This window comes from Emys orbicularis, chromosome 14 (assembly GCF_028017835.1).
Source record: "Emys orbicularis isolate rEmyOrb1 chromosome 14, rEmyOrb1.hap1, whole genome shotgun sequence".
NCBI lineage: Eukaryota > Metazoa > Chordata > Testudines > Emydidae > Emys > Emys orbicularis.
In genome coordinates this window covers 18,821,362-18,833,281 of record NC_088696.1, presented here as the reverse complement: position 1 = coordinate 18,833,281, position 11,920 = coordinate 18,821,362, and the positions used below count along the sequence as shown (strand labels likewise).

Sequence of the window (11,920 nt, the reverse complement as noted above, 5' to 3'; positions counted from 1 at the left end):
TCCAGCATATGTTTCCTATAAGATGGCCACAGGGGTAGGTTATTGTTTTAAGTACTATGGTCCTTTCAACCAGGCTGCATACAAGTAGGCAAAGATAGTGGCTGTAACAGGAGTCTGGCTTAGTTTGATTGTCTGAGTTTGTGAGATGCTCTTCTGTTAGCACTCTTTGCAAGGCAGTTAATGTGTATGAAGAATTTAACTAACAAACTAATACATTTACACCAGGCTTAACAGCAAGCAGCATGAGGTTATTGATGAATTCATAAACCCCCTCTCTTCAAAAGGGTGAGACCATGGCTTGGGAGGTGCCTTTAGAATAGCTACGCCACTGTTCTAAGCAATCTCAGCTCTTTCCTAAAGAAACATAATGTTTTGTAAAGCTTGCCCTAGCCACCTGTGCAACTGAAGACATACCAGTGAAATCTGCCAGAATTAGCAGCAGCTTAAAACCATCAAGAAGGGAGTCTTATTGCATATCAGTACTTAATATATGCCATGTATGGAGGCTAGATGACACTGTATATGTCCTACGGCTCTCCTGTCCCATGCTCAAGGCTGGAAGGGTTCAAGATCCTGATACTAGAGGCTCATACCATTAGGTCAACAGCAGTACTAGCTTTTGAAAAAGCTTCCTGGATGGGAAGGATAAATAAGGACAATAATAATCTAGAGAGGAGGAGACTCAAGAATTAAAAATGATGGTCTGAAGATTACAATGGGTGGAATATCCAAAGTGTGGGGGTATGTGTGGAGGGGGGATGACCTTTATCTGCCACAAGTAGATGTGACAAAACAGAGTTATGCTCACTTGCCTGCAGGAGAGGGAGAGTATAGAAAGATTAGCAAAAAAGTTAAATAAACGGATAAAACTCCCTTCTCTTCATGTGTCAGTATATAATGCCTGCATCTGTAATTTTCACTCCATGCATCTGAAGAAGTGGGTTTTTTACCCACAAAAGCTTATACCCAAATAAATCTGTTAGTCTTTAAGGTGCCACCGGACTCCTTGTTGTTTTTGATAAAACACAATCTGTCAATGTGAGCAGCTAGCATTAAACCTCATTGACATGCCTATAAAGCAGGGGTCGGCAACGTTTGGCACACGACTCGCCAGGGTAAGCACCCTAGCGGGCCGGGCCAGTTTATTTACCTGCTGAGGCGGCAGGTTCGGCCGATCGCGGCCCCCACTGGCCGCGGTTCGCCGTCCCGGGCCAATGGGGGCGGCGGGAAGCCGCGGCCAGCACATCCCTCGCCTGCGCCACTTCCCGCCGCCCCCATTAGCCCGGGACGGTGAACCGCAGCCAGTGGGGGCCGCGATCGGCCGAACCTGCCGCGTCAGCAGGTAAATAAACTGGCCCGGCCCGCTAGGGTGCTTACCCTGGCGAGCCGCATGCCAAACGTTGCCGACCCCTGCTATAAAGCAAAGTAACTGGGTAAGGAAATACAGAGACCTATCCAAACGAGAGCCCTGATCCTGCTTAGCCTTTGCAGGATTATCGCCTAAGCCACTGCCTCTCTGAAGGAAAGTGTGCGCATTACGAAACAATAGGTGCCCTGAGAAGGACGTGTTTATCTAAACTGAGTGCTACAAATATGAAATTGGCAATTTGTAATTAAACCTTACAAATTTGGCTAAGTGCTAAATTCTTTTCTAAGTGGAGCTGCAAAATGTTAGCTATGGGCATATTTTAGACCTTAATTATTTACATTTGCACTAAAGAACCAAACACTTTCATGAATACAGCTGTAATCAGTTAATATCAGTTGGCATTTCTGTAAGCAGCATAAGGATCTCTTAAAATGTTTTTACTGGCAAACAAATCAAAATAAACTCTTTACTCACAGGCAACAAATTACAAAATCAAAGTTAACTACAAAATGTCTTTATTGAAAAAAGCAGATTATAACATCTAAGGTTAAATGAAACTTCTGACTTTTAATATTAAATAACTTAGGATGATAGCAAGTAGCTTCTTCTTTAGATAAATAAATCTACATTTCCCAATCTTTTTTTCTTCAACAATCAAGGGAATCAAACACTGAAACATAAAAACCACAAGTCATTCTAGGGACTAAAAGACAAAGAAGCACATTTAGAAGTTTTACAAGGATATATACAAAAATAGTTAAACTAATGTATATTTGCAGCATGTAAACTAGTTACATGATATACAAACAGGGCATTTATATATTTCCTACAAAATAAAAATCAACGTTGGTCCAAGTTCTTGGAAGAAACTATATTCTTTTAAAGAAAATGAAAATATTTCTCAACTTAATTTAAAACTTAATTTAAGTCAAATTATATATTCTAGTTATGGCATTAGTTGCATGATGAATCACAAACTTTTAAACTTTTCTTGAAACACAAGAAAGCAGCTTTTGTGTGCCTCCTTTAGAGCTTTGGTTTACTTAACTGTTCTGGAATTTCTTGTCTTAAAGAACTCCTCCATCCATACTTTACTTTTGAAGCCCCACTTTACAAAATATACAAAAAACCCTTTTTGAAAGCTCAAATATCTGAGATCCCCCTACCCCCCCGCCAAAATTATCATAATTTTGGTCATTTCTTTGGAACTTGTCTTCCAGTGCACGAGGGACTCTGTGAATCTCCTAAAATGGCCACATCCTTTTGGGACACTGTAGAAATCTTCCACAAAAAATGAAATATGAAAGGTTTATTCCTGAGTTCTCATGATGCAAATGAGAACAAGTTGTAAAATGCTGAAACTTTATGGAAATATTCTGAAAGTACAGTACACAGAGGTGGTTTCCAATAAATAATCATGTTATAAAATGAATACTGGGAAGTTTACATCTGTGTTGAACTGACTGACATAAGAATACTCCTTAAGCAAAGCATTAGATGCTTTCATTTATACAATTCCCCAGACAGGAGGTAAAATGCATAGGAACTGTCATTAATACTAAATTGTACAGCATGTCACTTTAGATTTGCTTATAGCTTTCCCCTTATTCTTCCTTAATAATAATAATAATAGGTGAATTATACCAACTATGCTCCAGCTCTTATATTAATGATGTAAAAGTCAGCTGACCTGAAGAGCTTTGTGTAGCTTGAAAGCTTGTCTCTTTCACCACCAAAAGTTGGTCCAATAAACAATATTACCTCCCTCACCTCATCTCTCTAAAAGCCAGTTGTAATTTATGGTGTTTTAATAGAATGCCCCTGTCTATAGAAAATACTGGAACAACAACTGCTGCTTTCTGGTTTTAAACAAACTGCTTTCTATATTGAAACATAATTTTTCAACATTTTACCATGAAGATACTTAACACATATTGGAACTGAGTAGAACTACTAGAAAGAACTGAAAAATTAAAATGTGAAATTCAGTATTATTCTGTTCTAAAGTCTGATAGTTTTCGAAGAAGAATTGTATGTACATGTTAGATAGTGCTGTCCACTGAAAAGCAATGTAGGAGTGAAAACTTACAAACTTAATAGCACTAGCACTAGTTAATACACTGGCAGAGGGATGGTCTAAATGACCTAGTTTGGTCTCTCATCTCTGTTTTCTATGGTTCTATGAAGTTCTAGCTCCCAGTCACCTGGAGCGAATGCACTTTTCAGTAGAAAGCACTGTTCTGGGTTGGCTTGCTCATGTGAACAGACCCAAATCTTCTGTATGCTTTAATATTTTTTTCTTAATGTGCGGTTTTTATACATATAGTTTTAACAATAACGCATGCTAATACAATGCCTTGAAGCCCAAAGCTGTTTTGTGAAATGGAAAAGTATTATGCTGTGACTAATACAAAATATTTACCTTTAAGCTTTGACACCCTCAATTTGATACTTTCATTACTAGGTAAATTCCTCGAGTTACTTCGATAAAGTCAGATTTGTGAGAAGATTAATTTTTACTGCCACTGTAGGAGGTTATTTGTAGCATTAGCAGTGCTCCAAAACATGGCTTTCACATTAACTAAGCCAGCTATTAATTATAAAATGACTGGTTAAAGGCGCATTGGACTTACTGACGATCATCCAGTAGGGCAGATTAATCTTTGCCAACCAGACAATATAGCAGCAGTTTCTGAACTGTTGCATTCATCTCTTCCCATCATCAATGGATGTATTTTTTTTTACTATAAAGATATTTTGGAATATCAAAAAGCTCTATAAAGGGAGTGAGAATCTCATGAGTTAATTATTCCATTCAGGAATCAGAGCCCATTGGTTGCTCCTTGTGCTTTCCAACCATATCCTGAATTGCCTTATTGCATCAATGGAGTCTTTATATACTACACTTCAATGGTTTTGCCAAATAGCTATTTCCTTAATTAGTTTGATGAAACTTAACATGTGACAATCCTAAAACTGATGGGACAGATTCTTAGGTGGTGTCAATCTGCATAACTTCGTTGAAGTCACTGCAGGTCTTTCAATTTACACGTGTTGAGAATCTTGCCTGATATTTCCACCTACTTCACAGTAAAAGAATTTTGTCATTTAAATATATCTGAGGAAGGGCGTGATGGCCATATTTCAAACTATAACAAAATTTCAGGAAAGCCTAGATCAATTCTCATGAGACTACATGGAATTGTTATTTAAACATACAGATGTGTGATTGCATGTAAATCATCAATGCACAGTAGAAAACAAACATTAAAAAAAGATTCATCTAACTTCCTATATGGAAGATATATATTACCCCAGAGTTCTGAGGTTCCTGTAAAAGCTTATGCAAAAGATGAAAGTGTGTACATTCGATGTACATCTAATACTTGTTATAAAATACCAATTTCTGTTTCAATTGTCTGAAACTCTAAATTATTATTTCTGCTAAATCATGCTTGGTTTTCAAATGAAGATGATCACTGTAATCATTAACAATGACATCTGGAAAAGAACACATCAAACTGAAAAGATGACAGAACTGCTGCCAATTTTTAAAATGTAACGACAAAAAATTGCAAAGCAGTTTGTAACAAATGAAGTCTTGTATAAAACAAGTAGGATTGAGACATAGAAGTGTCTCCTTGCAGAGCCAAAAGGGCTGCTAAACCTAGGAACAAAAACAGGTTTAAAAAATGGATTGCTTAGTAAGTGCCAAATCACCAGAAGAACATGACAAATGCTTTTAAAGCTGCGGTTGGTCTCGTGCCGCTACAAAAAACCAAGCATGTAAGTGGCAAGTTATTATGGAGAGCCAGAATTTTCTTCATATGCAATAACCCTTTATGAGAGAATCTTAACTTTGCGAATGGACACATTCTTCTGTAATGTGCTTCCTATAGGAGACACCTGCCATGTTTCTGCAGCAGGCTAAATACTCTGTTGGATCACTGTGACAGCAAATAGGATGGAAAAGACACTGGCCCGAAGCCTTTCCTAGGTGTGAATACCACCAATTAACCCATGGTTGAAGATTTTTGTTACTAAAAATATATTTACTTTGCTTCCTATGAACTACTGCTGGGAATCTAAGTATTCCAGAAATGTGAGACTGTTTATTCTCTAAGACTAGGATGCAATGGGACTAGCTAAAATGCTAGTATTTATCTTATCACGCTTGTTGTGATATGTAGGTTGCTAACTTAGGGGGATTAATTCTACACTTCTTACTCAGGCAAAACTCCCACTGGAATGAAGCAAACAAGAAGTGTAGAACAGAGCCTTTCGTACCACTGTACTGGGAAATGCTGCTGCTTACACAGTTAGTTCAGTGGTGCATCATTTTTTTGTTGTTGTTCTTCAAGTAAGTGGTGTCTCAGTGAAAATGCAGAAGGTAAATGGAAACATGGACATGATCATAGAGGCCCTCTGACATATGATTTAAAAAAAATAAATAGCTGGTTTAGAGGGTTATTAGAGGAATTTCATCTTTAAAAACTGGAAAGTCATTTTTAGTTCTTCCATCTTCTCTCTAACGATTCATTGCTATAGAAAGTGTCTTTCAGAGTTCTGTAACATGCATTGGGTAGCTTGGAGGTGGATGTGGTGGCACTTTGATATTGAGGCGCCTAATATGACAGCCATGACAGAGTAGGTGGCCCTCTAAAGGATAGCAACGATGGCCTTCTTCATCGTTGAGCTGGAGACCGCAGTCCTAAGAGAAACAAACACACATCCACAAGTTAGCTAGTGACTGATTACGTCATTTCAATAAAACATCATTCAGACTTTGAAGCCTCTAAGGTGTCTCTTGTTCTCTCTTTCATGTTAACTGCAGCAATCTCAGAACTATTTGGTAGATGGACATTGACTATAATGTATTAAATTAAGAGCGAGTCACTGAAATCTAAGGGAACGTGAAATTTACATAATTTTGTGGCATATCTTCTCTGGTTGATACCTGCATTTATTTTCGTCAGTCCACCTCATTGATCTAGCCATGACAAAGATCAGACTAATCAACATGTAGCACACGTTGACCTCTTAAATGTGGAGCCGGTCAGACAAGCTGAATGATGTTGGACTTGGAGTGAGGAAGAGCAGAGATAGTTGGAGAACCAGAGAAGAGCTGAGTAAAGAGAGACCATCATTTGGATGAGAGAGAAGCTATTTGAATTTTGGATTGTGATGCAGAACGGACTTCCTAAGATTGGTGTTCTGGTTGGGGTACATCTTACAGATAACGAGGCAAGCTGAAAAGTTCAATGGGTGTCAGGCCTCATGTTCCAGTTCAGGCCTCTCACTAAATAGGTCTCTTCCCTTTCTACAGTACGTTTCTCAGATTAAATTTAGATTAGATGAAGTAAAGCTGACATATTTTAAAAGCAGGCAACGTTCCCCCCTGAAATTCTAACTGACTCATACAAAATCTGGGGGTGGGGTGGAAGTCTTGGTCTTATTTATGTAATACACCTCTACCTCGATATAACGCGACCCGATATAACACGAATTCGGAAATAACACGGTAAAGCAGTGCTCTGGGGGGGCGGGGCTGCGCACTCCGGTGGATCAAAGCAAGTTCAATATAACGTGGTTTCACCTATAATGCGGTAAGCTTTTTTGGCTCCCGAGGACAGCGTTATATCGAGGTAGAGGTGTACCTCCATAGAATGGCAAATAATTTCAGCCAACAGTGGCTGAGTTCAGACAAGAGAAGAGTGACAGAGGTAAAAAGAAAATAACCCAAGCAAAATAGGAATCCTCCTTGGTGACAACTATGTGTGTTGTAGCAGGGAAGTGCTTGAGTTCAGAGCAGCCTCTTGGTTACTTATCCATGCCAGTTGAGGTCAGGCAAATCATGGAGGTTTTACATTTGGATTCCAGGATTTGGAAAGAGGGTAGGGAGTACATAGAAATTCTGGCTTCTAGGTAATCCTGACGAAGAAGTTGAGCAATATGTGCAACTAGATTATTTTCAGTGCTCCTCACCCTATTTTTTTAATATCAAAGATGAGGCAAAGTTTAATTAATCACATTTGAAATGTGATCTGTTAACTTCCATAGCTTACATTAAAATGCTCAAATCTTGTCATATTTCTACAGTGAAAGTATAAAAAAGAATAAGGTATTAATGTGCTTTCAGGCAATGCAGGAGCATTTTATAAAAGTTTAGGGACCTTTTATTATTCAGATAATTCAATAATATATATTTACTTAATAACTTTATATCCCTTAACTTAAAAGATTTCAGGAATATAAGAGAACATTTCGGTAAAGGTAAAAGATCATTTGTCAGAAATCTTGTTGGTTTTGGGTTTTTTTTTTTTTTGCCAGACATTGATTAAATTAAGTGACGAAATACAGAGGTAACAGGAAGGAACTTGAGATTTTATGACTTCTTAGCTTCCACCACAGTTTATAAATGAATCTCACAAATTCTTTCCCATTTAATTAGGTAGGAAATTTTCAAACAGTTCCACCATAGAGCCCTTTTAAAAATGTATTACGCTTCCCTGTAAAGAAATCACAGTAGCTGGAATATGGCAGGTCTTTCGTCTTCCTGTAGACTCCACTATATTGACAAATGTTCCCCACACTGTAGGTAAACAATGCAAACTCTGAATGCCCAATTATTTTTAGACCATCAGCCTCAGAGCTTCAATTAGAATCATGACAGACTAGATAGCAGGCTCATAAAAGTGGACAGAATGGCAGATTTGATGGGGGTCTGAGAATGAAATAAACCATGAGTGAGACATAAGAGTCTGGGCTCAGGCCTGTTAATTGCTAGCCAAACACTGTATCGGATTGCAGTCATGCCAGCAGGCCTGCTACCCATCGGCAATGCTCTGTTAGTTCAGTCCCTTGTTTAGAGCTTTAATGACTTGGGATTCACTAAAGAAATGCCAAATGCTAATAACATGCCTAGCCCCCGACCTCTTCTTTTTCCTCCCATCTTGCTGCACAAACATACAATGTTGCCCTAAAAAAGGCTGTCCTCTTAATGAATTTCAGTTTTAAATGGGGCCCTACTGATTTACAAACTGCTGTTTGGTTTGCAACACAGACAAGATGAACATTCCTTTTACATGTCACTTCTCTTGAATGAACATTTAATTCCTGCTGAGTTAGGCGGCTTTCCAAAGGGACTAGTGAGTTTGGGTGCCCAAGGGGTGACCTCTGAAAGGGTTTTCAGGAGCAGGTGCTTAGCACTTCTGGAAGCCAAGCACCTTTAAGGTCTCTCAACCTGGTACCCAAAAATGAATGACTCCAAAATTATCAAGTCACTTTTGGAAACCTTGACAGCTGAAATACACTATTTTAATGCCCCCATTTTCAAAGGAACCCGAGCCCAGCCCAGTAAAACAGCCCACAGCTCTTCCTGTTCAATATTTGTGTATGTGTAACACCAAGACACCCCGGTTGTTGGCAAGCAGGATTGAACCTGGGACCTCTGGAGCTTAGTGCATGAGCTAAAAGCCATACAGCTCTTAGCTCGGGCTGTAGAACAGACTCATTCATATCTCTCTCTTGGTCTCAGTGCCACTAGATGGGACAGAACACCACACCCACATATGTTCCATATGCCCACGTCAGGCAGATGTCTAACTACTCTATCTAGGCACATAATGGAGTTAGCCATCCTGGGTGGAAGCAGGGAGGCTGATTTGCTTTAAACTGGAGAGAGAGAATGGTGAACTGAATAATGAAACTGAACTGAAAATAAATCCTCAGTGGGACATTCTAATATAAAGTTGGGGGGGCAGAGAGAGAGATGTCATCTTATCGCAGGTGAATCCACACAACGCATTAGATGGGAAAATCGCTGAGATCTCTTAGATATTGAGATTTCCTATGACTGATTAAAAAAATTATTTTCTTAAAACATTAACAGAAATGGATGGCTTGCCCATCTGAAAGAGACAGCTGGGGTGGACTGACTCATTGACTTTCAGGATCCCCAGCTTAGCTTTCCTCTCCCCCACCCACCTCCCTCACTTGAAAAACTGTCCCTAACAAACTCCTCTGCAGAGCTCTTGTCTTCATCCCACTTCTGCCTCTTTGCTCTTAGTGCCAAGACAGACAGACCATGCCAGCAGACAGCTGGCTGGAACTACTCACTATGGACCACATCACCACGTAAAGCCCAGCCACTTATTCACTCAGGCATCTTCTGCTCCTAAAGGCCAGATCTTGCCTTGATCCAACTCAGTGGCAGAGATGCTGCAAGCTTACCTCGCAGTGATAACATTCCACGTGGTAATCTCTGTCCATTGACACCACTCTAATGGTCTCCTCGGAGCCCTGGTTTGGAAAATAGAGAGAAAAATCAGACCAGGAATGTAGGTGGCATTTTGTCAATTTTCTAACTGTTGCTTACTGTTTGTACCATACTATTATTCTGGCAGGGTGGATATCCTGGATCTCTAAGAGCCCCCTGTTTAGACCCCAGCTGCACATGCGCAGCTCCCTTTGAAGTCATTGGCAACTATCCATGTCTATTCAAAGATCAGAATTTGGCCCATGGTTCACAAGCTCCTAGGACTCCTTGAAAAAGAGCCATTTTCAAAGGGAACCCAGGATTTGGAATAAATTACCAACCAGAAACGACTATTTATTAAGCTGTTTGTTGACTTTCCACCAAGAGTTCACACACACACACACACACACACACACACACACACACACACACACACACACACACACACACACACACACAATCATATGTGCACCACCAGCTTGAAATTTGCATAGTCAGATAGCACAACTATTAGCTATGTCCATAGGCAATACCCTGGCCCGTGGGTACACATGCATTAGTGCACGTATGAAGATATGTGCCAACCCAGACCCTGTAAAGCAGCACATACGTCACAGGTAATTTCACCGACTCCTTTTCTGAGCCACTGAAAATGAAGCTTCTTTAAAATTTTGCCTTGAATTGTTTCTAATTCCAGGTGTGCTTAGAGCCTGCGTCACATCTGATGCTCTATCCGAGAGGAGCGGCAGGCAAGTCATTACCTGACCTGCCAGACTTGAAGTAACACATACGTCCTCCTTGGGAAACAGCATATCATGTGCTTGGAGGAGGTTTGCTGCAAGTCTTGTTAACTGCCAACTAAGTCAGAGGATGAGGTAGAATGGGCCAAGCTTTTATGGGAAGGGTTACTCTGTAATATGCAAAATGAAGGGAAGTAGAAGAGAATAAAGAGAACATGTGTAATCAGGGCATGCTATCGCAGGTTCCTCTTTAGAAGCATTTCAAGTATGAGAGATGCAGGCACCTCACTGAAGCAGTATGGGCAAGATTGTGGCTTATATACCTGATGTGCATTGGAGGAGGAGCAGAAATGTGGCATGTCACAGTCCCCTTTTGCATGGCAGACACAGGCTCAATGGCTTATGGGGTGCACATGATGTGGCCTGAACAATGCGTACTATTAGTCTGGAAACATGGAATGTGCACCAGGAAGCCTGTGTGTGTAGAGGGGAGAATGGTCAGGCCCTGGCCTATAACCTCGATCTGACCAGTCACTGCCTCTTGGATGATACGAGTGCTGCTGGTTCTATGCCATTTTCATGTCACTACCAGCGGAGTATGCATTAGTGTCACATGCAGACAGGAGAATAAGAAGGTATGTGGGTGAACAGATCCTCTCTTCATGTACAAATGTTGTTCTGTGCCAAAGTGCCACTTCCAGCTAAGATAAACATATAAGTAGGGATCAAATTCCAAAGTATTCAACCATTTGGTCAAAGACAATTTAAATAAATCTGAACTTTGGCTTTGCTCAGTTCAGTCCTGCTGTTATGGGCTTGATTCTGCCACCTCTTTTCATGTTGCATGGTACCCTCTTGCAATCAATAGGACTATTCACAGAGTAAGATGCTACTCAATATGGGTAAGGGTGGTCGAATAAGGCCCCTATACAATTCATACACAAGATGGGTTTGAAACACCAGCTGCTTGCAGGGAGCTACAGTTGCAATGTGCTGAGCACCCCCAATTTTCATTGATTTCCAAGGAGTTGGGGGAACCCAGCACTTTCTGGGAGGTAGCTTGCAGGACTGGGCCCCAAGATACATGCCAGATAGTTCTGGTATCATTATTGTAATTACTGGCAGGGAGACCAATAACAAATCACTTGAGCTGTGTATGTGTAACTTTGGAAAAGTAAGCCCTTATTAAGTAAACAGCACATACTAGTGGGCTTACTGAAAATAAAAAGTCAAATCCCATAACTCCTCACTTTGCATGGTTTGATAAGACATCTTTCCTACAGTTAATTTGCATCCTCACTGCTCTGTGCAGCAGTTTGAAACTAACACAAGGTCTGTGATCTCTATCACCATGAACAGTGATGATAATCTGTCCTGAAAATCAGTTTAACGTTCAGGCCCTATTAGTGCTGCTTGTACAAGCTCCAAAGCCCTGTCTTCCTTGAAAGGTTGAGTAGGTTTGGTTCTGGAGTTCGGGTTTCAATTCACCAGACAGAGATGGGCCCAAAGCTTGGTGGGGTTTGGAACCAGCGTTTTGCTTCAGATCCATCTCGA

At 40.3% G+C, this 11,920-nt stretch overlaps 1 protein-coding gene across 1 annotated transcript in view; it reads right to left on the bottom strand.

Annotated features, from left to right (window-relative positions):
• Positions 1-5,927: 5,927 nt before the first annotated feature.
• The window catches only part of WTIP (WT1 interacting protein), a 118,973-nt gene continuing 112,980 nt past the window's right edge, over positions 5,928-11,920 (bottom strand). Inside the window, exons 7-8 of the mRNA XM_065416840.1 lie at positions 9,602-9,670; positions 5,928-6,080 (exon numbers count right to left, since the gene is read on the bottom strand). Coding sequence (XP_065272912.1) covers positions 5,928-6,080; positions 9,602-9,670 — 222 coding nt within the window. The remainder of the gene's footprint in view (positions 6,081-9,601; positions 9,671-11,920) is intronic.